The 27,728-nt window shown below is 42.3% G+C and overlaps 1 protein-coding gene across 3 annotated transcripts in view; it reads right to left on the reverse strand.

Moving 5' to 3' along the window:
* Positions 1-27,728, reverse strand: part of PDS5A (PDS5 cohesin associated factor A) — a 64,937-nt gene that overhangs the window by 36,841 nt on the left and 368 nt on the right. For all 3 annotated transcript variants that reach the window (XM_087724822.1, XM_087724823.1, XM_087724824.1), the window contains exons 2-11: positions 27,015-27,206; positions 12,142-12,345; positions 10,858-10,944; positions 10,473-10,570; positions 8,891-9,017; positions 6,963-7,043; positions 5,139-5,279; positions 3,515-3,630; positions 2,840-2,934; positions 1,748-1,893 (exon numbers count right to left, since the gene is read on the reverse strand). In XM_087724822.1, coding sequence (XP_087580948.1) covers positions 1,748-1,893; positions 2,840-2,934; positions 3,515-3,630; positions 5,139-5,279; positions 6,963-7,043; positions 8,891-9,017; positions 10,473-10,570; positions 10,858-10,944; positions 12,142-12,345; positions 27,015-27,206 — 1,287 coding nt within the window. The remainder of the gene's footprint in view (positions 1-1,747; positions 1,894-2,839; positions 2,935-3,514; positions 3,631-5,138; positions 5,280-6,962; positions 7,044-8,890; positions 9,018-10,472; positions 10,571-10,857; positions 10,945-12,141; positions 12,346-27,014; positions 27,207-27,728) is intronic.

The following is a 27,728-nucleotide window of genomic DNA, read 5'->3' on the forward strand; positions in this document are numbered from 1 at the left end:
CTTGAAGACGTTTCATTCAAGGAGCTTCTTTTTCTTCTTCAAAGAAAAGCCAAGGACGCCCAGTTGCCTTTTGAAAAAGCATCTTTGGGACAACCACAACCTGGGTGACTGAGAATCTTCACGGGCACCTCCAGCAACAAAGCACCCACAATTTCGGGAGGCACTGATTAATAGTTCTCAAATGTCAGGAAATTCCTCCCGAGTTCCAGGTCTCCCTTCTGACAAGCTTCCCACCTGTTGCTTCCTGTCCTCAGGGGCTTTGTAAACTGCTCCCTCTCTTGTGGCAGCCCTCCAAGGATTGAACCCTCTTCAGAGGTGGGCTGCTGGGGGTTCGCACAAGTTCATGGCGATCCTTTAGGTAGGATTCTGTCCGGTTTGGCAAACCCCCAAATGCCACCCCTGGCTGGCTCTGCCCACCCCATCCTTCTCTTTCCAGAGTCTCCACGCAGCCCGTTCATCATGCAAGGTAAGTGCAGGAGGCTCATGGAGGAAAACGGGCCTACCAGTGGTTCCGGAACTCTGGAAACGGGCCTCCGGAGGGCCTCTGGAGCCTGGGGAAATCAGGTTTCGCCTTCCCAGAGGCTCGAGGAAAGCCTCTGGAGCCTTGGGAGGACAACCCGCCCCCCGCCATGGTGCAGGAGGCCAACTAGGCCATGCCCACCACGCCCACCCAGCAACGGGGCAGTGAACCCGTTAGTGGAACTTTTGAACCTCACTCCTGACCCTCTTCAAGAAGCATTTAACGCAAACTTCTCAGGAGAACCGAAAGCAAACTACCTTCCTATTAGACCAGTGTTTCCCAACCTTAGCAACTTGAAGATGTCTGGACTTCAACTCCCAGAATTCCCCAGCCAGCGAATGCTGGCTGGGGAATTCTGGGAGTTGAAGTCCGGACATCTTCAAGTTGCCAAGGTTGGGAAACACTGTATTAGACACACCAAATGGAATTCCTTCAAAAGGCAAGAAAGTCCAGTTGCCTTTTGAAAAAGCAGCTTTGGGACAACCATGACCTGGATGACTGAGAACCTCCATAAACAATTGAGATTGTAATTTCTAAATGACAAAATCAACACAGCTTGTAAATACCCAAAGCTTTTGGGGAAAAACTCCTTTCCTTTTGCAAAACACACTACAGCAACGATAGCAAACGATCTCTCACGCACGGGACTCCCGGACAGGAAATATCAGTTTTGTATTTGTCAACATAAAAAAAGGTAAAGGTAAGGTTCCCCTCGCACGTACGTGCTAGTCGTTCCCGACTCTAGGGGGCGGTGCTCATCTCCGTTTCAAAACTGAAGAGCCAGCACTGTCCGAAGATGCCTCCGTGGTCATGTAGCCGGCATGACTAGACACCAAAGGCGCCTGGAACGCTGTTACCTTCCCACCAAAGGTGGTTCCTATTTTTCTACTTGCATTTTTTATGTGCTTTCGAACTGCTAGGTTGGCAGAAGCTGGGACAAGTCACGGGAGCTCACTCCGTTACGCGGCGCTAGGGATTCGAACTGCCAAACTTTCTGACCTTTCTGATCGACAAGCTCAGCATCTTAGCCACTGAGCCACCTTGTCAACATAAAACAGCTCATCAATTTTTATATGCAGATGAAAGGGAGCACTGGCGACTGAACTGTCCTTTCAATAGCTGCCATTCATTTTTAACACAACAGCATTCAATTTCTTTCCATCCAGGCCCTCAGAACATGCAGGGAGCCTCGAAGGTGGAAATTGTTAAAGATTCAAGTGACTTTACCCGCTTATCCAGGGTCCTTTCTCTGACAAAGCCAAGGAGCTGGTCATTGACTAAAGAAAGATCTCTTTTCCCCGCGGTGATGATTGTGACAATGACATCGTGGCGAATGGCTTCCTCTGGATCATGGGATCTGACTTTTAAGTATTCTATTTCAAAAAGGAAAAGAAAAGTGTGTAAGTTCTCCTGAAATATACCATGTGTTCATACGCCTGCAACTAAAGAGCAAAAAGCCTTTAGGAATATTACAACTAAGAGATCTGATGCAGAACAAATTGACAGTCAGCATTAGTGGTGTCAACACAATCTGTCTCTTAACTGTAAGTCGAGGAAATGCATATGAAGTTAAATAGGCAAGTAACTTAATTAGTCATCTTTTTGGAAACTTCACAGAGGGATGACAATGGAAGGTCTGATTTGTAGAAAGCCTGTTGCACTGAGTTGATAATCTGATTGCATTTCACAGATGGATTGATAAACACTTCCTCTTATTTTATATGTTGGGTGGTGCAAGATATAAGCACCATTAACATTTCCTATTCTTTCTATGAAGAAATATACCTCCAACATGCCTTTTTGCTTAGTTTAGTTTATTTTCATTGCACACCGTACAAGGAAATTAAATGCCATCTTCAGTGTACATTATAAAAATAAAAACACAAAGACACATCCTTCACATGCTATATAATTGAAAATGAAAACCCGATATTGCATTAATATTGCACTATACCATAGAAATTCAGTGTAGTTTCTGCCTTGGGATAGAAGCTGTTTTTCAGCCTCTTTATCCTTGTTTTTATTGTCCTGTACTGGCTGCCAGATGGTAATAGTTCAAAAAAAAAGAGTGCCCAGGATCTTTAAGGATGTTTTGAACTTTCTTGATGCAGCGGGAGCTATAAAGCTCTTCCATGGAGGGGAGAGGGCAACCCCTGATTCTCTGGGCAATGACGTTGACCCTCTGGAGTGCTGTCCTAGCTGCCACTGTGCAATTTTAAGCCTCATAAATAACAATACTTTGATTATTATCAAACCAGTGCTGTGTCTCCACGTTATTTCTCTGAACCTATTATCCTCAATACTTCTGAATTATCTTACCAGTGAGGTCTTTTGCTAAATCTGGATGGTTCATTAAACAATGACTTGCAAATTTCACACTTTCTAATCTCACAGGAACATGAATATCATTGAATCTAAAAGAGAGGAATATATCAATCAAAAATTATATTTGGCTTCAGTGACGAACATATTAAACTAAATATGCTTTTATGAAAATGTACTTTCAGAATGCAGCAAATATATAATCCAACATACTGAGCATCTCACACAATAAAGCAAACTGAATAAATAGAAAACAAAGTAAGTATTTTCAGTTTAAAACACAGAAAAGACAGGAAAACTAAAATGGATAATTTCTCAAAACCACTCAATTTCTTAAGATAAAGCAAAAAGTAATTACTATATTCAGTTATTCAAGGTGAATGTAAATACAAACGTGCATTCACTGTACATGCATATTATTTCAAGGAACAATAACAGCATAATATAAAGCCAAGGGGAAAAAATCTATCTGGCTAAAACATCAAAATTATAGGTGGCATTTCAATTTCAAAATATGCCATTTGCTATAATACAATAAATACACATAGTATTCACTGTGTTACAAATTTTATATAGGGCTTTTAAAAAAATTAAAAAGTTTTTTAAAAGGTATTACCGGGATAAAAATGGCTAAAATCAACCCAACCGAATATATATAGGTACATTTCTCACCTGCCAAGAAAACACTGCCAAAGTGGACGATTTTGTGTTGCAAGATCCGAATCTTTGGAACCAAATAACTTTGCTAAAAGCCTTACGACAGCTAAGCGTTCTTCTCCATCATTGCTCTGTCAGTTAAAAAGAAAAAAGTGAAATGTACGGATGTAACGTTTAAGCAGGTTGGAATATTTGCTCTCATTCCATAAAGTACCGCATTTTTCGGAGTATAAGACGCACTCCCCCTCCCGTCCTCCAAAAGGGGGTGTGCGGAGGCCGAAAACGGAGCTTGCGGAGGCTGAAAACGGGATGCGGAGGCCGAAAATGGGACGCACGGAGGTGGCAATAGGCTACAGCAATCCCTGCACCCTGAAACGGCTGATTGTCGGAGGCCAATCCAACAGACAATCAGCTGCTTGTGCTAATCAGGTTGTACTGAAACTGAAACAGGCTGTTTGCTGCAAGGAGGCAAGTTGCTGGGAGGCAGAGACAGATTTTTTTTTCTTGTTTTCGTCCCCAAAAGGTAGGTGCATCTTATACTTAGGAGTGTCATATTCTGAAAAATACGGTAAGTTAAATCAAAGTAATGTAGTTTAAACTTAGGGTCTCCTCTTGAAATCCTTTACCAGGTTCAATTCAGGTAGTCCTTGACTTATGATCACAATTGAGCCCAAAACCTGTGTTGCTAGGCAACATAGTTGTTAAGTAAGCTTTGGGTCATTTTATGCCCTTACTTGCCACTGTTGTTAAGTGAATCTCTGCAGCTGTTAAATTAGCCAGACTGGTTGTTAAGTGAATCTGGCTTCCCCATTGACGTTGCTTGTCAAAAGACCAATCTAAACGGTTTCACAGAGTCAGCATACTGCTCCCCACCCTGCCCCCCAACAATCTGGATCCTTATTTTACCGACCTCAGAAGGACAGAAGGCTGAGACAACCTTGAGCTGGTCAGGAGCAAACTGCTTGCAGAATTAGCCTGCAATACTGCATTCTAAACACTGTGCCAACAAAGAAGGAAGGAAGGAGATAGGTTGGAAGGAACGAGGGAAGGAAGGAAAAGGGAGAGGGAAGGAAGGAAGCAATAGACTTGTATACCACTTCATAGTGCTTTACAACCCTATCTGAGCAGTTTAGAGTCAGCCTTCTGCCCCCAAACAATCTGCGTCCTCATTTTACCAACCTCGGAAAGATGGAAGGCTGAGTCGACCTTTGAGCCAGTCAGGATCGAACTTCTGACAGTCGGCAGAATTAGCCTGCAGTGCTGCATTCTAACCACTGCACCGCCACAGCTCCTGATTCCATCCTTCTGCGATACAGCCTAGGATGGTATTACTTATTGTTTCATGAGCCTGCCAATGATTTTTGGACGTTGTCCAAGCTGTAGTTACTTCCATTGGCAAGCATAGAAACAAATTTGTTCTGGAAAACCTCACAGATTCATGCCTGCCTATCCGCAATCGTGTCAAAACTGCCAATACACATTTGCAGTGCAACCCCAGCCCCTCTGCCCTTCTGCACTTCCATCTCAGCAACTTGCAAGAAGACGCCGAAAACAAACTCACTTTTCCATATGCAAATGCTACAGACTTTCATACAAATTCTTTCGTACAGAATTGGAGGCGAGATCAATTCTTTCCTACCTTCAGCTTGAACTCCAGCTGTGGCATGACAGACAACAGTAGATTAGGATCGACAGCGAAAAGTTCTTGTATTAGATCAAATATATGCTCAGACAAGTCACTCACAGAAGACTTTCCTAGTACCAAAACCTGATTAAAAAACTAATAAAAGAGAAAAGGTTTTGCTTTAAAAAGTAAATATTTTCAAAGGGCCTGCACATTTTAACTGGTTGTTGCCATAACTCTTTATCATGTTTTTGCAAAACTATGTTCAATATTAAAGCATTCCTCCTGCCCTGTGGGACCTCTTGGCATGGTTGCCCGTATGGAGATCCAAGTGTGGGACATAACTCTGAGGAAGGCTGGTGGCTTGATGGCGCTCCCTCCTTTTTTTTTTTTTTTAACTTTTGTCTATTTTTGAATGGATTTTTATGTGGATTTTATTGCTTGTAACTTGTAAACCAGCCAGAGTCGCTTTGGCGGTGAGATGGGGCAATGTATAAATTTGATTAGTAAATAAATAGAATTGTGGTTTCAATTTCTATTCAACGCACAGTAACAAAGATGACATTCTATCACTCTCACACATATGCTGGAGCAGATTTACAGGATGCCCGGATTCTCAAGACAGCAAAAGGCATTAAAAATTCCCATCTCAAGCGGTAAAGCCAATGCAAAAAGTGTAGCCGCTAAAGGTCTTTTTTTTAAAAAGTGGAATGGTAATCTTTGAAATCATAAAGCAAGATTATCCTGTGGGATATATTTTGGCCAACGGGTGTATTTCACAAGGACGCTAACAAGTTAAAAGATTAGCATTCTACTTCAGTGCAAATTGTGGACTAACATTCTGGTAGTCAAGTTATTAGAATCTGATAGCGTGGAAATGAAACTGGAACAAGCAAGCTTGAGAAAGGAATTAGTCATATAATACTGTTTCCCCGAAAATAAGACTTCCCTGGATAATAAGCCCAATTTTTTGGGGGGGGTTGAGCACATGCACTAAAATAAGCCCCCCCAAAAAAAGCCCTCCCTGAAAATATTGCAACACAACAGCAGCCGTGAGGTGACCACGCTCTCTGCCTCCTGCAGCTCAAAATAAGACCTCACCCAAAATAAGGCCAAGCACTTATTTCAAGGGTCAAAACAAAACCAAACCCTGTCTTATTTTGGGGGAAACATGATACTACCCAAATTTAAGAAACAGTTGAAACTATGATCATATTGATGGCCTTGTATTAAATTGTTTAATAACATGATGCAATATAATTTTACCTAACTGTATTTTACACACACAAACCCTTTCACTTCTATCTCTGCATCACAAACACATTAACAAGTTCACAGATAATCCTATTTATATTAATTATCCCTATGTAGGTACTAAGCCTTAAAGCTAGCTTTTAATTGGATACTCGATTTTCCCCCCCTATAATTGGTTTGCAGATTTTAAAGTTAGGCACTTTGTAAGCATTTGTAGCAAGTGACAAGACAGTTATAACCCACATCACTGTTAATTATTTCTACCTCTAGATGTTGGACCGTCTAAAAATTTGATGTGCTACACCGTGTCATTTCTTCTGTTTATCAAACCTGGCCCACACAGAATGACTGCCTTGCCAGGAATTTAGTTTATATCTCTGACTGAAATAGTGGGAAGGAAGAGAGGGATGTGTAATAGATATGGGATTACGATTGCTGAGTAACTGGCTTCATGGCGCATGTAAAGTATGAATACTCATTTTCAAATTTTATAAATTTGCTACAACGAATCCAAAGGAATATTCAAAACAATCCAGGTTTTTAAAATGCAGCAATCACTAGTATGTTAAAATGTGCCATACATACATTGGCAATGCATGGCTCAATGGTTTGGACTGTTCTTTTCAACAGGATTTTTGCAAGGTCGAAGGCCTGTTTATTAAGGTTCTAGAATAAAAAGAAAAAAATATATTTAAGAAAATTACAGTTATCAAGCAATTCATGCTAGACATTTTCAAACACACAGGTATGAGCCAAACTCTAAAGTGTGATATCTGTACATGAATTAGATAAGATAGATAGATAGATAGATAGATAGATAGATAGATAGATAGATAGATAGATAGATAGATAGATGATAGATAGATAGATAGATAGATAGATAGATAGATAGATAGATAGATAGATAGATAGATAGATAGATAGATAGACAAACAGATAGACAAATAGATAGACAGACAGACAATCAGACAGACAGAGATATTGTAGGTGGGTAGATGGATGATGGATGATGGATGGATGGATGGATGGATGGATGGATGGATGGATGGATGGATGGATGGATAGATAGATAGATAGATAGATAGATAGATAGATAGATAGATAGATAGATAGATAGATAGATAGATAGATTTTAATCTTGCTTTTTTACCAGTGGAAAAAAGGTAGAAAAAGTGGGGGAAATTACAAACTTCTCCTCCACCTCCCCGCACAAGGGTCAGGAAAGAACCTCTGGCGTGTGTGCCCAAAGTGGCACCCGGAGCCATGTTGCCTGGTACGTGCGGCATTGCCGGTTCCTCTTCCAGGTTTCTGGTGCGCATGCGATGATCAGCTGGCCTTCGTGCGTGCGGCAGTGCAGGAAACTGGAAGACTGGTCTTCTGTTTTCCTGCGTGAGCCAGAGTGCCGGCCAGCTGATCACGTATGCGCATGCGCGCCAGTAACCGGAAGATTAGCTGGCCAGTGTGCATGCGCGTGCCAGAAACCAGAAGTTTATTTTCTGGTGCGCGCATGCCCTTGGGCAGCTCCTCTTCCAGACTGCAAGCCCAACGAGCACATGTGCACACAAAGTGTGGAGACAAAGGGCAGCAAAAAAGTTTGCCATAACTGGTATAAACCTTATATTCATGAATGTTACTATAATCTATCCTTTTCTAGATAGCAGAATATGATTAGGCAATATTCTGGATGTGTGTGTGTGTAAAATCTTCCTAAATCCATTATTTAATCTTTTTTTTTTTTTTTGGACAGGAAGAGTTATAAGTTTTAAGTTGGCAATACAGTACCAAGAGTTCTCCAAAAACTTAGCCAAATTTAAACAATGGCCTAAATCTCATATGTCTATCAAGCCCTATAATCTTTCAAGTTTTGCTGCATCGTGCAATTAGCGACTTAACAAATCGCTAACTTCTATTTTAAAATAACTTTTAAAAAACTGTCCTAGTAGGCTCACAAATTACAACCTCACCAATTATATACTGACAAGAAAAGATAAGTTAAAATATGTGCAGTTGGTGTCTTTACCCAGTGTTTCTCAACCTTGGCAACTTGAAAATGTCCGGACTTCAACTCCCAGAATTCCCCAGCCAGCGTTTGCTGGCTGGGGAATTCTGGGAGTTGAAGTCCAGACATCTTCAAGTTGCCAAGGTTGAGAAACACTGTCTTTACCAACAAGTCCCTTATCGTTTTTCTGAACATCTTTGAATTTAAAAATGAAGGTCGCCCCTGTGAAGTTCCAGTAGAAGCAAGAGAAAGGGAAGATCAGCGAAAGGCTACTAAGTTTTCTATTATTTTGGCAATATGTCATGTAAGATAGAAATGAGGCACTAGGGCCCTTTTATGATTTGTGGACTTCAACTCCCAGAATTCAAGAAGACAAGAATTCTGGGAGTTGAAGTCCAGAGGTCATAAAAAGGCCATAGTTCCCATCTCCTGCGGTAAGAGAAGACTTTCAATTTCTATGCCAAGAACGCAAGAGGGTGGGGTTTTTTTTTTTTTTTTTTTGGTCTTTGCAAACCTTGTGTGCAGGAATGAGGTTGATAAGAATGGAGTCCAACAGTTCTTGAGTCACCCCATCGCCTTCCATGATGATAGAACTCATCAAATCTAGCATATGCATTTGGACCTTCTGATTGTGGCTATTGCTAAATATAACATTAGAAGTAGATTATTAAGAGACAATGGTGTTAGTACTCAATTAAAACAATTTGCTACTCAATTTCAGTCAGTAATCTTTTACACACACACATACACACACTGGTGTGTGTGTGTGTGTTCCAGCATAACTCCAGAACGCCTAGAGCAATTATATTATATTTATTTATTTATATTATTATTATTATATAATCTATATAATAATTATTAATCTTTTTTTAAGCTAATAAAAAAGGCTGTATGTATGTATGTTCCAGCACAACTCTGGAACACCTCGAGCAATTTCAACCAAACTTGGTACGCAGATGACTTCCTCTCTGGAAAAAAAAATACTGTGGGGTTAAGACACCCCTAACACCCCTCAGGGAGGGGTATTGTTCTGTTAAGATACAGCCTGTTGTGCCTTAAAATGGCTTCTACTGTGCAGGAAGTGGAGTTGCCATGGTAATGGCTTCACAGTACTCCACAAGGGGCTCCCTCTGGTAAGGGGGAAAATCCAACATTAGAAATTATGTTTGGTCAGGACATTTTCCCCCTATAAATAAATAACCAGGCAACTCCGGGTTATCGGCTAGTTTTTGATAAAAATGACCAGGTGATATGAAAGTCATTATAAGTTTATTTCTCTCTTGGTTTTACTGGGAAACTCCATGTTATTCAGGCTCTTCTGTTTTCCCCATACCTTTCCCACTAATTCACTGAATCATTAATGCTCATTATCCAAATCGTTTGCATAGGATGAGGAGATGGGTTACATGTTTAATCAGGAAGATTTCTAACATCGTCTCTCTGAATTTCACTCTCAGGGCAAAAACGAGTTGAGCAATTCAGGATGAATTTTTAGTTTCTTGCCAATGTCACTGTACTCCAAAGGCAAACCCCCACCCCACCCCCATATTTTTTATATGGGAAAGTAATATGTTCTCATTGTGGCCATTCTGGGCCCTTGGTGCTCTCTAAGTTTGCTAGTTTTCTTGCAGACATTTCACTACCAAACTAGGTAGCATCATCAAGCAATCGCCAGACAAGTAGTCAGTCAATTAATCAGTCAACAGGCAATTAAAAATTGTCCCAGATTCTTTCAGATTATATTTTTTGTTCTCCATCAACTGCCTTGCCAATTAATTATCTTGACTCAGAGAATTAAACTGAAGCTAGAAAGAAGCAAAATTTTCAGGCTCACTGCTTGGATATATTAGATTCATAAGATATAAAGAACTTGATTTTGATATTTAGGCATGCCTATGGTTGCCATGGTGTATTTCTCAACCAGGTAATTGTGCCATTACAGAATTGATTTTTGCAACCCTAAAGTTCATTGCTAGTATTGTTTTATAAAGTTGTAATAAAAACATAATTACATTGCAGAAATACTGTATATCTTTATTAACGTAACAGAATTAGCAAATTTGCACTTGCATCTAGGCGTGAATACTCCAACTTACTTGATAACTGAAAAGAGAGTCCTAAAAAGCTGAATAAAAATTTCATTGCAATCTTCCAACTCAAAGCAGATGTTGTAAGATTTAACCCACGCTAAGTTCTGTGACAAAAACAAAGCATTAACATTATCATTTCGATCCGAACTACATGTATATGGCAAAAGGTCAGCATAACCTCAAAATAACTTGCCAATGATGAGACCCTGGTTTGTTGAAAAAAAAGCATGACATTTTTTGTACGCTTTGATATATTAAAATGAAAAGGCACAAAGGAAAAAAATATTTTGCCTTTTTACTTTTCAATAGAAACGCTACAACATTCATAAATATAACTGAAATTTTATTGAGCACTGATACATATTTGATTTAATTTGATACAAATTCTTACCTCTAATAAGTAAAAGTATCTGTTAAACTGAGGGCTTTTAGTGTCCTCTAATCCTTTTAACTGTCTTGTAATAAACAAAAATATATCCTGCAAAACAAGAACGAAGATTTTTTTTAATGAATTCTACTATCTATAGATTTCTATCTTGTATTTTTCTGCAACTGAAGTAATACTCCCAGCATTAAGAAAAGTCACAAAAGCTTTTGTTCAAAGGTAATGATTAACTACAGTGACGCGTAAAGGTTTGTGAATGCTTTGATTAGCCCCGTGATGGCAAATCTATGGCATGCGGAGCCATATTTGCCGGCATGTGAGCAGTCAGCTCTGGCATGCCAGATGATTTTCGGCCTCACCCAGAACCCCGGAAATGGATCCTTTCCGAACTTCCGGTTGGTCCACTGAGCCTGATTTCGCTTTCCCCCAGGCTTCAGGAAAGCCTCCGGAGCCTGGGGAGGGCTAAAACTCCCCGCCCCTCGGCGGGGAGGGGTTTCATGCGTGCATGTGGGGGGGGGCACCTGCGCATGCGCAGGTGGGAGGGGCGCATTGAATTGTGGGTGTGAGCACACACGTGATAGTGTGCACACACACAATTTTGGCACGCCTTTATAAAAAGTTCATTAGCTATTTCTTCCCCAGACCTGGTGATTGCAGTGGAACGAAGCGTTAGCAACTAGTTTGGCTGTTCCTAATTCCTCGCTGGAAAAGGAGAGGGGTTGGGATCACTCACAAGTGCTCCAGGCAGTTGCTCCTCATGAGGAGACCATAAAACTAGATAAAGTGAACCCAATTAAGCTAATGAGTTTGCAATCCAGACACATCTATTAATGCTAGTCCTCCGTATATTGAAGTACCTTTTAGGGAAGCTTTTTAAGCACCGCTATACGACTCAAGCTTACATGATCAAAACGATATATGTTTTGAGTTCGTCCCCCTTAGTTGGCACTGTCTTAAATCTGCATTCATTTCTGATTCATGCAGTTTGCATGATTATCCAATAAACCGAGGCTAAAATTAAATTATAGAATTCAATCTGCCTGGGGTCAGACATACAAACTTGATTCCCCCCCCCTCTCAATAAAAAACAATGCAAATGTTTCCATTTCCTCTCCATTTGAAAGCGCAGGCTGCAAGATTAATAGTTGCCTCTGTTTGTTCAGATCACAATTAATCCTGGTTTATTACCATTGGTGCATTATGCTACTATCTATTTCTGACTTTGGGAGGTAACCATCATTTCTTTGAAAATCTCAAGAGCCAAAGGTGGAAATAATTTGTTAAATTTACCTTGAGCTTGTCGTGTGAAGTATACGGTGCTTCAGGGGCATAAATTCGAAATATATCAGCCAAACAACAAGCTACAAGGAGACGGACATCTTTGTTGGGGTTCCTGAGGAAGAATTCGGACGCAAGGTGCAAGGCTAAAGGGAGATATTGTTGTTTCTCATCTTCTGAATCCTGGTCCATATCCATAAAGGTTTTCACTACCATCTAGGAATCAACAAACAATGAAAACATTTCCTTACTTTCATCCAAATTGTAATATCATTTATAATGACGATTTGGCAAATGTAGATCTTTCAAGATTCTTTTTTAGTGTTTATATAATTAACTAGCTGATAATCTGGCATTGCCTGGGTATTTATAGACGTTGAAATGTTTGTCTGACAGGGAGCCATTGAGAGGGGCCTTTATTCCCCCTACTCCCATCATCCCTGTCCTCTCCCTTTTCACTCCCATGTGCTCCTCTTTCCTGCCCTGTTTACGATCCTGGCACCTTGCCCCAAATCCATCAGGTGCTTCCCCATTGGTTCACTGGAGGGCGAACGTTACGGCTGGCTTTCCAAAGAAAGCTGCGAAGGAACTGACTTCACAAACAACGGCCGCTCTAGGACGCCACACTTGCTTCCCTTAATGGCCCAGGCTCTCCCTTCTCCCTCCCATGACATCACAAACAATTGCTGCTCTAGGATGCCACGCTCACACTCCTTAACGGGCCAGGCACTCCAGAGTTATGCTGGAACACACACACACCAGGGGTGGCTTCCCCCCCTTCCCCCCAGTATTTGTTTCCAGAGGGTAAATTATCTGTGTACGAAGTTTGGTTGAAATTGCTCGAGGCATTTCAGAGTTATGGTGGAACATACATACATACATACAGCCATTTTTATTAGATTAAAAAAATAAATAAAAAGATTAATTAATATAAATATATTATATAATTATAGATGATAGGTAGGTAGGTAGGGAGGGAGGGAGGGAGGGAGATAGATGATAGATAGATAGATAGATAGATAGATAGATAGATAGATAGATAGATAGATGATAGATAGATAGATAGATAGATAGATAGATAGATAGGCTCAACTTTTAATATAGGTATTGCATCTTTAATACGAAGAGGTTGGGGAGGAAGATGGGCCAGTCCTGGAGTCTGGGGAAGGCTCGGAGGAGGACTCTGTGTCGGAGGCAGAGAGGGGGCCAGAGCCATATGCCAGTTATCAGCTGCCTTTGGAGTCAGACATCAGTGAGGCAGAAGAACAGTTGGAGCCTGTTCCTAGTGTGCGCATGCACAGAGTTGCCAGGCGAAGGGAACAGCTAAAGGACAGGGGTCGACTTGGGACTAAGACCACAGGTGGAGGATGAATGGCCCCTCCCAGAGGAAATAAAAGAGGAGCGAAAGGGGAGTGGAGTTTGCAGGAGACCATTAGTTTGTTTACTTGGTTCGTGACTCTCTGAGACACTTTGCCAAGTTTTGCAGATGTCGGCCTGGCAGCTCTCCAAGCCAGATAAGATCTGTGATTGTAAATCCTCCCTTGAAAGACTTTGCTGGATGGGAATGAGGGGACAAGGAGTTTGCTTCGTGCTCTTGGGAAGCACGAAACAGAACAAAGATCTGCTGCCATCTCCAACCTTACATGCCCGAACAAATACCACTTAAGCTTTTGCCATCTTCTACAAGTCCGATTTGTTCATCGCTTCTCACTCATATACACAATACTCCTAACTAATCCATCAACTAATCCTACCTACCCAATTCGTATCACCTAACTAGCACTATCCAACTCTTAAGATGCAAGAGACGCACACTCTTTTCACTCACCCTCCTACCTGCCTCTCCCCCCCCCCTCTCTGACTGTAGAGAGGGAAACCACCTTTTTGCCACATTGGCTGTCGTCCAGGGAATGCAACGTTATGGTCTAAATCACTTTGATAAAATCTGCTTCCCAGTTAGTAGTTTTTCTGGTTTAGCTTCATGTTGGTTTCTAAGGCCACAGCAACACGTCGTCTTTTCTGGCCTCTTCTCCCTCTCAGGTTTCACCAGTACAGGTAGGCCTCGACTTATGACAATTCAGCCCCAAATTTTTGCATCTGAATTTTGATCACGTGACCGCGGGAATGAACATAAGTGTGGAAGAACAACCCCAAACTCCATTTTTTCGGCGCTGGTTTAACTTTGAACAGTCTCCAAATGAACCGTTGTGAGCCAAGGGTTATCTGCAACAAGCTAAAATCATGGATTTTCTGGGGAAGCCAGTAGGGAACACTTGCAAACGGGGATCATGTGGCCGCGGTCATAAATGCAAACGGGTTGCCATGTGGCCCTTATCGCCATCGTGCAGTTGCAGAGGGCATTGCAAATGGCGTAACTCTGGGAACAAGTCATAGCTCCTTTCATTCAGCGCAGTCGTAGGTTACGAAGGTCGCCGAAGCAATGATGGTAAAGTCAAGGACTACCTGTGCATGGTGCACCTGAAATGCATACAATTAGAGCATGTTAGGAAGTCAAAAGTGGCTCAATGGCCAAGACGCTGAGCTTGTCAATCGGAAAGATCGGCTGTTCGGCGGTTCGAATCCCAAGCGCCGTGTAATTACTTGTCCCAGCTTCTGCCAACTAACAGTTCAAAAGCATGTAAAAATGCAAGTAGAAAAATAGGAGCCACCTTTGGTGGGAAGGTAACAGCATTTTGTGCGCCTTCGGCATTTAGTCATGCCGGCCACATGACCAGAGACATCTTCGGACAGCGCTGGTCTCCGGCTTTGAAACGGAGATGAGCACCGCCCTCTAGAATCGGGAACAGCTAGCACATATGTATGCAAAATTGTGTTATAGGCATAATACCCAGCTGTTTCATAATGTACAATTCAGGAAGTAATTTGTTCACTTTAGGGAAGTTTTCCCAGTTGCCATGGATGGCTGTGAAGGTTGGATCATAAGGAAGGCTGAGCGCCAAAGAATGGAGGCCTTTGAACTCTGGTGCTGGAGAAGAAGACTCCTGCATTGAGTCCCTTGGACTGCAAGGCGATCCAACCGGTCAGTCCTAGAGGAGATCAACCCTGACTGCTCTTTAGAAGGCCAGATCCTGAAGAGGAAACTCAAATCCTTTGGCCACCTGATGAGAAGGAAGAAGGACTCCCTGGAGAAGAGCCTCATGCTGGGAACGATGGAGGGCAAAAGAAGAAGAAGGAGACGACAGAGAAGGAGGTGGCTGGATGGAGTCACTGAAGCAGTCAGCATGAGCTTAAGAGAATGATAGAGAACAAGAAGGCCTGGAGGAACATTGTCCATGGGGGTCACAATGGGCCGGGCAAGATTTCACAACTAACAGCAACAAAAACAACCCTGGGACTGAAGAAACCACAATCCAATATATTGGGGGGGGGGGTCACGTGGCATTGTTCCGGAGAGCTCAATTCACCACACAAAAATATACTCCCCAATGGGCTTCCAAGCTTATCGGTAGTAATTAGGCTTTAAAATAACTTCTGCTAACAGCAAGGGAGGTTATTTTAACACCTGATTACAGCACATGGGGGCTGCCCTTTCAATTGGGTGATCTCATAAATGCTACCCAGATAATCGGGAGAACTTTAAAATAGCCTTGCTAAAAACAATGAAGGTTGCTTGAAAGAATATGGAAAGCACAGGCCTTTATCAATTAAGTGATAATACCTTTTCTCCCCCTCCCCCCCCATGTGGGGGCAGAGCATATCTTGAAAAAAATGAGATTTCCTTTAAATGAGCTTGCAAAGAAGGTGGGAAATTTCTGGACTGTGTATGTGTGTGAGAGAGTGAAAGAGACGGAGACAGAGACAAAGAAACACAGAGAAATGGAGACAGAAAGAGAGAGACACAGAGAAACAGAGAGAGAGAGAGGGAGGGAGGGAGGGAGAGAGAGAGATGGAGACAGAAACAGAGACAGAGAAAGAGACAGAGACAGAGACATGGAGATAGAAAAAGAGGGAGAGAAAGACACACACACACACAGAGTGAGAGAGAGAGAGATGGACACACACACAGAGAGAAAGAGAGACAGAAAGAGACAGAGACAGAGACAGAAAGACAGAGAGAGAAATCCTCAATTTACAATGCAATTGAGACTGGAGAATTCATTATCAAGTAGTGTTATGCAAGACATCACATGATGGCAATTTGCAACCTTCCCTGTTGGATGTCCCATTAATCTCACTTGTAGGAAGTTGACTGGGAAGGTTGCAAACCATGGGAGGCAGCAACTGTCCTAAATGCAAGCGGGTGGAAGTCCCTGGTTTCAGCCCTGTGGTAACTCTGCATAGACACTAAACAAACGGTTGTAAGTCGAACCGTTTCAGTGAAGAAGATAAACGTCAGCATTAATCCCTGAAATACGAACGCTTAACTTGGGCAAACTTTTCAAATGCATCACTGTTCGTTGTTGAATGAGGAAGCTGGGCAAGGAACACAGAAAAATCTATTTTGCTTTTGTTTTCTAGAGTTAAGATCACAAGTTGAGTCTATGAAGCTTTTTCAAAACGGAATGCGGCTTTTGAACTACAATATATCAGATATTTCCTTGGATTTTTCCTGTGCAATCTATTACTGTTGAACTAATCTTGCTGGGTTAATTTTTCCTTTTAATTTTGAAACATTGTTTGCATTTACCAAGTGAATGAACTGATTAATAATTCAGTTTCAATAAATAAGACTCTTCAAAATAATCTCCTACCAAAACATTAGTAAACATGCCCGGCAACTACATTTATGATTAGATTCGGCACATTTATTATCAACAAGGAAGATAATGAACCTTGTATGTGCCCTATAAACCTATAGGAAATAAGAAAATCCAATGTGCTTTCACGTGGTTGTCAAGTTGCAATGCCACACAAACTTTGCAGTCAAGAAAAAAAATCTTTGTGAAAACTTGTTACAAAACTATGGATGCCCTCGTGATTTAGAAAATCTGTCAGTTGCAATCAGGCAGGACAAACATTAGTGCAGCTTCACACTCCCTTTTTAAAATAGCTATTTCACTTTTTCTTTCACAGACTTCTGTCATCTCATTTACACTAAAAATGAATAGAGATCATATGCAATTAAATATTTAATTGTAAAGGAATACCATGAAAGCTAACTGGTTGAGTCTGTTGCTCTGCAAGTGGCTTAATTAGCTTTTATTCAATGTATTAAAATAGCCACAGCGTCTTAGACTTATATACCGCTTCACAGTGCTTCTACAGCCCTCTCTAAGTGGTTTACAAAGTCAGCCTCTTGCCCCCAACAATCTGGCTCCTCATTTTACCGACCTCGGAAGAAGGGAATGCTGAGTCAACCTTGAGCCGGTCAGGATTGAACTGTTGACAGTGGGCAGAATTAGCCTGCACTACTGCATTTTAACTACTGCACCGCCACGGCTCTAAAATAATTCCAAAAGCAAATTGAAAAGCTAAGGCTAGGGAACTTGATTGGAACTAAGCGTACCCCAGCTATATGGCCATTTTATTTTTTAGTCCTACCTATGATCAAAATATGTACATTGTTTTATTGGCTATGTTTAACTGGTAAGAGACATATCAGATAGAGCAGCGTTTCTCAACCTTGTCAACTTGAAGATGTCTGGACTTCAACTCCCAGAATTCCCCAGCCAGCATTCACTGGCTGGGGAATTCTGGGACTTGAAGTCCAGACATCTTCAAGTTGACAAGGTTGAGATACACTGAGATAGAGGATCCAAGCCTTAGGTCTATGTTTCTTCAAATTTCAGAACTGCCATGTCAACCATCCCAAATTATTGGTCATTCAATCTGGAGCATATGCGGATTAACTCAACATCTGGAAAGCTGCAAATTCCCTACCCTATTTAGAGTAACGCAATTGAAATCAATACGTTTCCCCGAAAATAAGACAGGGTCTTATTTCCTTTTGGCCCCGAAAATAAGCGCTTGGCCTTATTTTTGGGGAGGTCTTATTATTTTTTAGGTGCAGGAGGCGGTGAGCATGGTTATCTCATGGCTGCTGCTATGTTGCAATATTTTCAGGGAGGGCTTATTTTCAGGGAAACAGGGTAGATTATTTTAGCTATGTCTAATCCGACCCTATTTCAACTCTAAAGCTAACTTCACATGGCAAATTTAACAGTGCCACCTTGGTATTTGAACATTATAACCCTGCCAGTGATAAAGAAGGACTCAACTAATTTTGGCTGATCAGCTGTTTTGCAGTTATCCTCATGCAGAAAAAGAGATGAAGCTGTTAAATGGAAAACGGGGCTGCTATAGGAATTACTACTTCAGCCTCAATCCTTGGGCCACATAAGAGTGAATTAAACAGAGCACAGAAGAACAGCAGATGAGTACAACCTAATACACCATCTTATTATCCCACTATTATTTAAACACTATCTTTTCAGTGTGTGAGTGTGTGTGTGTGTGTGTGTGTGTGTGTGTGTGTGTGTGTAAAATCCGTAAGGGCCTCCCGGCATGTTCCCTGATTGCCAGGAGACCTTCACAATGATACTGCATAAGCGTGGTTGCTATTAATTAGTGCTATGCTTACAACAAGATCGTGGCTGATGAAATACTTGCATTTCCAATCCACCTCAACAACTCTTAATGAATTAGTCCACAGAAGGTCATGCCATCAATTTACTAAATCCATTGGGGTCCAAGGTAGCAAGATAATTATTAAGGCTAGCATTCTACCTTCTACTGATACGTTAGTATCAAAAGATTGCAAATACAACACGCCCATGCACGCATACAGAGACTGCAAGAATAACCACAATCCAAAGAACAATCATTCACATTAACTTCCAAACACGACTGCTTCCAAACAAAAAATTGGAATAGTTCTTTGCAATCATCAAAATACGCCCCATATGATAGCCCTGTGATGGCGAACCTATGGCAGAGCCCTTTCTGCAGGCACGCAAGCTGTCGCCCCAGTTCAGCTCCACTGCGCATGCGCACGTGCCTCCCACCTGCCATCTGGTTTTCGGGTCTCTGCCGCACATGTGCAGGGTGCATATGGGAGACGCACACCTGGGGGGATGGGGCGCATGCTAGGGAGGTCGTGTGTGCATGCACTGAGAAAGAGGCACACATGGGTGTAGTGTGCGCTTGCGCAGGAGGGACCGTGGGCGTGCGCATGCGTGGAGTGCACGGGGATAAGTTCCCACACACTTTTGGCATGCAATGACAAAAAGATTAGCCATCACAGTGATAGCCTGTAGAATGTGGTTTAAAGCACTGGAATTCTCAACCTGGGGTCCACGGACCCCGGGGGGGGGGGGGGGGCTGTGATATCATCATAGGGGTCCATAAAAACTTGAAATGTTACAATTTAAACATTTCTTGAGCTAAGTCCTGATGTTCCGTGGCCACAAAAATTATTTAAAAGGATTCCAGGGCAAAGAAAAAAATGGAGAATCACTGGTTTAAAGTAAAAACATGATATCATAAAACTTTAATAATTTACAATATCAGATTTATACACTCAGAAGAGAAACCAAGTGTCGGTTGGATAGAGAGTATTCGGTTCTAAATACATTAAAAGTCTAGCAGCTCTGGAAACAACTGAACCAGTTAGAAAGCAATGGAATATAATGTCTAAATAAAAAAAGTGCTAGGTAAGTTGACTTTATGGGGAAACTTAACTTTAGAAATTAAAAAAAAATATAGTGACGTGAAAAAATAGAACGGAAGCATGGATACGGACTTTGGACCAACTGTTTGATAATGCAGATGAATCTGTAACATACGCAGGGTTAAGAGATAAATATCATTTATCAGACGTTACCCAATTGCAATCTTCGCATCTACAACATTTGTTAACAACACTGTTAACGGACCAGCAGCATTTTGAGCTTCTGACATGCCTGAGATAAAGAACCTTCTCCTCCTTCACCATTTCTTTACAAATATTTTTTCCTTTCTTCATTCCATTCTTTTATCATACTCTCTCGGTGTGTACAAGTTTAGATTAGTTTAGTTCACTTTATTGTTATTGCACATCATACACTGAAATTAAATGCCATCTTCAATGTACATTATAACCATAAAAATAAAAACACAAACATACATCCTTTACATTCTATATAACTGAAATTGAAAACCTAATGTTGCATTAACATTGCACTATACCATAGAATTCAACATGGTTACTGCCCTGGGATAGAAGCTGTTTTTCAGTCTATTTGCCCTTGTTGTTTATTGTCCTGTACCGGCTGCCAGATGGTAATAGTTCAAAAAAAAGGGTGCTCAGGATGAGATGGATCTTTAAGGACGTTTTGAATTTTCTTAAGGCAGTGGGAGATATAAAGCTCTTCCAAAGAGGGGAGAGGGCACCCCATGATCCTCTGGGCAATGACGTTGACCCTCTGGAGCGATGTCCTCTCTGCCCCTGTGCAATTGGCAAGCCAGACACAGGCGCAGTGAGTTAAAATACTCTCTATGGTGCAGCAGTAGGAGGTCACCAGCAGTTTTCCCTTCAGTTGTTGCTTCCTGAGAAGTCTCAGGTAGTATAATCTCTGCTGGGCCCTTTTGACCAAGGCTGCAATGTGAGTGGCCCAGGTCAGGCCCTCTTTTATGACAATACCCAAAAACTTAAAACTGGCCACTTGCTCCACTCGGTCTCCATTGATAAGCAAGGGCTGGATGTCTGATCTATTCCTTCTGTAGTCCACTAGAAGCTCCTTGGCCTTATTGGTGTTAAGGACCAAGTTATTGTCTCCGCACCACGAAAGCAAGTGTATTTCCACTTTCCTGAGCTCAGTTAAACTATCACACCAGTTCTTGTAATCCAACACTTTCTCCTTGATCTGTTTTCTACCATACACCAAACCTCCTTTAAAAAACCCTAAAATCCTCGTTGTGTCTCCTGTGTGAAGCAACAGATGGATAGTTCTTGCTGCTACCACCTGTCTTCTCCGGCTGTTCATCATCTGAAGGCTCTCACAATCTGCCCTGCCTTTAGGATGATTAAGAGGTCAAAAGTAAAGAATAGAAATAATATTTATTTAGCATGTGGCTAGATTTTTCATCTCCGTCCCCAATTTTATCTAGAGATGGAGGAGGGGGAAACCCTTTATCTTTCAAAGATAAAATACAAAAACTCTGAAAATGATATTTAAAAAAAGAATAATGCTTCAAGGGAATATTGAAATTTCACTCTTAAAATATTTAAAGATATCTCAAAGTTATCACAAAGTTAGATGGATTCTTACCAATACTATTTGTTTCTTTTGTTGTTAGGGTTGAATGTATATTTCTGTTTTACTTTTACTTATGATAAAAATAAAAAATATAAAAAATAAAATGCAAAGAAAAGCAAAACGTTGATTTTCTTAAAACCAACAAGAGCCTCTCTCAATTGCAAAAGAGAATAAATTATACTCCCAAGTTTTCAAACATCTGAGTCATATTATCTTTTTCACAATTAACCTTTTCCCCTGCTATGGGATCATTCTCTTCAAAATAAATACTTGCTACTTCATAAAGTCACTCTTTTAAGCCAGAGTTTCTTACTGTGGGCAAGTTCTATACTTGTGGACTTCAACTCCCAGAATTCTCAGCAGGAGTCATGTCAGCTGAGGGATTCTGGGAGCTCAAGTTCAAACATCACTACAGCATCTAGGCTAGAAACCCTACCTGAAATTTTGTTCTGTTCTGCACACTTCCCCTTTATTATATATTTATATTTTTGTCATTCATTCTTCAGTTTATTTTCTTTGCTACAACTGTTTTGATGAACAAATGCTTGCATTATGACAAATTTATGCCCAACTTCTGTTTATTTCCCCAGACCTTTCTAAAACCTTCAGACCTTACAATCTCAGAAACATTTATCATTTCTTTAGTACTATTAATTTTGTTGGCTTGAGGGCTAGAGTGGACACTGTGACAACCACAATGAGGACTACCTGTATTCCAGGCTGATAGATTTTTTTTCATTCATTTGATATCTGATGGATACTTTGAACATGTCCAATAACATCACTAATTTTATCATTCTAGGGGGGGAAATTGCATTTGTTTTAAATTTATTACACATAAAGTACTTTTCTAACAGCTAAGTAATTAATCATAAATCACATATTCTAACACATACCGAAAAGGCTGGGAGGAAAATGTGGATTACATTTTACGATTTCCCATTGATTCCTCTGCACAACAGGCATTTCCAGTGCATTAAAAGCACCAATTCTACTGAACATGTGTTTTCATGTACCAAAATTTCAGTGATCTTTCAAACATGGAGATGACACAAGAATTTGATGAAGAAGGAAAAGATACAAACAAGAAAAAAGGAGAAGTGTGCGACATAATTGCAATAAACAAATGCATTCATATAAAGCAGTTTCTCTAATTCCATTGAAAGACTTAATCCCCTAATATAATTCATTCCACTGCTTAAGATTTCAACGGTGCTTGACTCCAGAAGATGTTGAGTGGCATACAAATTTAAAATAACACATGAGATTAAAAAGAAACATGAAAGTTGCCAAAGGGGAAAAAAATGTAGGAAATGGCGTGAGTTGTAAATCATTTATTCAATGCCCTGAGCTTCTAGCCTTACTAACTAGGACATATAGTGCCAGCAAAAGAGATGCAATCTTCCTTGTTCACTTAGCAAAACTTCAGTAAAGTCTTTCTCACAAAGGCCATCGTAAGTCAAAAAAACCAATTTTGCAGTAAAAAGTACGGGTAGTCCTTGATATACGATTACTATTATTTCTGTTGTAAGTCTTTTCTGTCCTTAACTCGAGCCAGACCTGATTTAACTAACATTTTTATCGATGGTCAAGTAAATCATGGTGGTGATTAAGCAAATCTGCAGTCTTTAAGCAAATGCCGCAAACTTATTCTTCCGAATAGGCATGATTTCCCCAGAAACTGGGAAGAAAAGAACCATCAATTACCATCAGCAGGGACCAACACTGCGGGACACCGCAACTTTTCACAAAAGCAAGCAACTACATTGCCCAGAGCCCAAATTGCAATAGTGTGATGGTGGGGGGATGGTGCAATGGTCATAACGTCAAGGACCAGACTTTTTTCAGCAATGTCATAACTTTGGGCGGTTGTTAAAGGAATGGTTGTTGACTTGAGGACTGGCTGTACAGAAAAGACAGAAGCTATGACTTCATAGGTTTTCTTGGGGCCAGAGATGACACAGCAAAGTCCAATTGAGTTCAATCCTTTTATTTGTTTACCGCAATGGACAGAATCTTGCCAAACTCAACCTACTAGACCAGCGGCCCCCAACCTTTTGGACGCCAGGGACCGGTTCCGTGCAGAGAGGTTCTTCCATGATCCGGAGGGGGCGTGGTTTTGCATGCTGCCTGCATCCCGCAGATGGGGCTTTGTTTGTTTGCATGGACCAGTTTCTGGCATGCCGTGGAACGGTAGGGGTCCACTGACAGGGGATTGGGGACCCCTGTACTAGATCTATCCTAAGAGATTCTGGGGTATGGCTACCCTAAACCTCTTCCTGCCTCCCCCATTCAGCTTGGGACTGTGCAGCCTCTTCATCCGGGCTTTTCTCCAGGAAAGCCAAAGGTTTTCCCCTCTGCTTCTCCAAATGCACTTTCCATCATACTGGAGGATGGGAGAAAGCAGGAAGAGATAAGAAACATCATGATTCCACTTATTCCCTGCCTTATACTAAGGACTAGTTAACCTCAAATGTCTGCTGAAATATTGCTGTTGCTGCTGTTATTATTATTGTTGTTGTTGTTATGTGGTTAATCTTTGGTGAGATTCACAGCCTTTGGGGCTGGTTGGTAGCTCAACAGCTCAAGTCCTATTATTATTATCACAACAACAGAATTGTATCACAGCGGCCAGTTGTTTCACCGGATTTGGCATTGGTTACTAGTCAGGCCCCACCCAGGGGCCTAGGACGTCGTAACGTGCAGATCCAAGCAGTGCGGCTTTTTGCATCTGACTGATGGTGATTTTGTCAATTTTTAACTGTTTTAAATGTAATTCCAGTGCTTTTGGAATAGCACCCAGTGTGCCAATTACCACTGGAATTACCACTGCTGGTCTGTGCCATAGTCGTTGAATTTCGATTTTTAAGTCCTGGTATTTTGCGATTTTTTCATGTTCCTTCTCGGCGACCCTGCTATCACCTGGTATTGCGATGTCTATGATTGTGACCTTATTTTTCTCAACCAGTGTGATGTCTGGTGTGTTATGCGCCAGTATTTTGTCCGTTTGTATACGGAAATCCCACAAGATCTTGACCATCTGATTTTCGGTGACTTTTTCAGACTGATGTTCCCACCAGTTTGTTGCTGTTTTAATATTATAATTTTTGCACAAATTCCAATGGATCATTTGTGCTACTGAATTGTGCCGCAATTTATAATCAGATTATTATTATTATTATTATTATTCACAATTAGGTTGAGACATGACACAATTTGCAAAACACATAAAAAAATAGTAGGCAAAACCAAGCAAGCCACCTAATGACTTAGCACAAGAAACGAACCCCCTCACTTTCTCTACGGCAAAAGGCGAGAGCACAATGCAGCCAAGAATAGAGGGTTGGAGGAGAAGCAGCTCCTTCTCCCTGCCAAAAAAACACCTCCGTGTGATATATTGAATAAGTTGTATGCAAAACGGAGACCACTAAATTCCTCCTTATCAAATGATCTCTCCTCTTTCACTAAATCGGGATACCAAGATCATCATTCCTAATCAAAAATTAAAATAGAACTTTCCACAAATGAAATTTGGGATTGTCATGCCACATATTAAGGAAGTGATACAGTTTTTCAGGCTAACGTGTTGGCTCGTTGTTATACTAGTCAAAGCTTCCGAAAGAATTCCGACATTATAACAAGGAGTTGGCTTGGTTCAATCATAGCCTGCTTGGCCATCATTCAAAACAGAGATGCCTGCATTCAAACAACATGTTAAGCAAAACATACCTATACATATGCATGTTAGAAACCATTCTGAGGCCCATAGCACTACTACTCTAATATCTAAGGGTTGCATATTACATTCTGCTAATGGAAACACGGTTTACACCTTGGAGCAATCCAATTTGCTCAGGTAAATTACAAATGGTTAACATTTAATAATCAATAAAATGCAATTTATAATATGACTGGTTTTACACAACCTACAAAACCAAAACCATATAATCCCTGATACAATGTGTGAATTTCAACAAGATCTATCTATCTTGGCAGCCAAAGATCCATGAGATGAGTTGGGTTGAGAGAGTGTGACTGGTCCAAAGAGACACAGCTGACTTTCACGCCTAAGGACGGACTAGAACTCACCATCTCCTAGTGACTTTCCCAAAGACATCCAGACAGATTTTTTTTGCCTAAGGTGGAACTAGAACTCTCAGTCTCCTGGTGATTGGCCCACCCTGCCGAATTTCAGGCCTAGGGCAGGACTAAAATTCAGCCTCCTGGTTTCTAGCACAGCGCTTTAACTGCTACGCTGAACTAAAAAATAGCTTACATATTAATAAAGGGCTTACAAACAAGAGAAGTTGCAATCGCCCTAAGGCAAGTTCAAACACAAGGATATGATTGACCCCCAAAGTCACCCAGCCGGCGCTCATGCCTACATAAGCGCTAGAACTCAGTCATCTTGTGATTGGCCCCAGTCAGCCAACCAGCTTTCATGCCTAGGTCCACACTAGAACTTAATCACCTGGTGATTGGCCCAGTTCACCCAGCTGGCTTTCATGCCTAAATTGGCACTAGAACTCCAGTCACCCAGCTAGCTTTCATGCCTAAGTGGGCACTAGAACTCAGTCACCTAGTGATTGACGCAGGCGGGTTTTATGCCTATACTGGCACTAGAACTCCAGTCACCCAGCGACTGGCCCAGTCACCCAGCTGGCTTTCATGCCTAAATTGGCACTAGAACTCCAATCACCCAGCTAGCTTTCATGCCTAAGTGGGCACTAGAACTCTGTCAGCTAGTGATTCACCCAGGCGGGTTTTATGCCTATACTGGCATCGAACTCCAGTCACCCAGCTAGCTTTCAAGCCTAAGTCGGCACTCGAACTCAGTTCCCTGGTTATTGAGCCAGTCACCCAGCTGGCTTCCATGCCTATATTGGCACTAGAACTCCAGTCACCTGGTGATTGGCCCAGTCACTCAGCTGGCTTCCATGTCAAAATCGGCACTAGAACTCCAGTCACCTTGTGATTGATCCAGCCACCCACCTGGATTTCATGCCTTCATGCCTATATTAACACTAGAACTCCAGTCACCCAGCTAGCTTTCAAGCCTAAGTCGGCACTAGTACTCGGTCCCCTGGTGATTGAGCCAGTCACCCATCTGGCTTTCATGCCTAAGTGGGCACTAGAACTCAGTCACCTGGTGATCGACCCAGCCACCCAGCTGGCTTCCATGCCAAAATTGGCACTAGAACTCCAGTCCCCTTGTGAATGATCCAGCCACCCAGCTGGCTTTCATGCCTTCATGCCTATATTAACACTAGAACTCCAGTCACCCATCTGGCTTTCATGCCTAAGTGGGCACTAGAACTCAGTCACCTGGTGATCGACCCAGACACCCAACTGGCTTTCATGCCTAAGTAGGCACTAGAACTCCAGTCACCTTGTGACTGATCCAGCCGCCCAGCTGGCTTTCATGCCTTCATGCCTCTATTGGCACTAGAACTCCAGTCGCCTGGTGCTTGGCCTAGTCACCCAGCCAGATTCCTTAAGTTACGGCTAGAACTCCCCGTCTCCTGGCCATTGGCCCAGAGTCACCCAATCCCCCTTCAATGCCTCAGGCCGAACTATAACTCCCAGCCAGGTGCGAAGAGGGTTTCCAGGGCCAGGAACCAAGGCCCAGGGAAAAAGGGGGGGGGGATCCAAGCCAAAGCCTTGGGGGGGGGGGGCTTGCTTACTTACTTTCAAGCGTTTGACCACTTCGTCGTTGGTGATCTTATCCGTGATCTCCTTCACTCCAGGCGGGTAGAAGATGATCTTGCCGTCGGGGGGAGGCTTGGGTTGGGCGGACGGGAAGTCCATCCTGGCGCTGCCGCCGATGTCGCCGCCGCCGCCGTCGAGAAAGTTTCCTTCTTCGCAGGCTTCTACCGGCCCCTGCCGGTCGCAAAACAAAAGTTCAGACTTTTTCTCCCCCCGCAAGCCGTTTGATTTCCCTTCCCCCGTTTCGAAGCCCCGAGTGGGAAATAAAAGGCCCCTTTCCCCGACGACGACCCCGGAGCCGGGCCCGCCGCCAATCCACCTTTCCCCGCGGCCGAGCCGGGCCGATCCTTCCTTCCCGCCCCCCCTCAGCCCCTCAGGGCGTCGTCTCCACGATGAGGGCCGGGGCTCCGACGGGGGAAAAGAAGGAGCCCCATGGGAGGAGGGGGGGCGTAAAAAGGTCTGACCCGGGAAGGAGAGTCCCGCCGCCGGGAAGTGCCTCCCGCAAGCAAGCGGCCAGGCGAGGCCTAGAAGTTAGGCCGCAAACACCCGGTGAGGGTGGGGGGAAGGGGTGTCCCTCACACGGCCGGAGGCCACTGTGCGGCCACTGGGCCCGCTCCCTCGGCAACTTTTACCTCAGGATTCCCCTCAGGCGACGCCCGGCTCGGGCCAAGATGTCTCCCCCTGCCCTCACCGGCG

This window comes from Thamnophis sirtalis, unplaced genomic scaffold, assembly GCF_051295495.1.
Source record: "Thamnophis sirtalis isolate CommonGarterSnake01/CBP01778 unplaced genomic scaffold, rThaSir2_p1.2 scaffold_10, whole genome shotgun sequence".
In the NCBI taxonomy this organism is placed as follows: domain Eukaryota; kingdom Metazoa; phylum Chordata; class Lepidosauria; order Squamata; family Natricidae; genus Thamnophis; species Thamnophis sirtalis.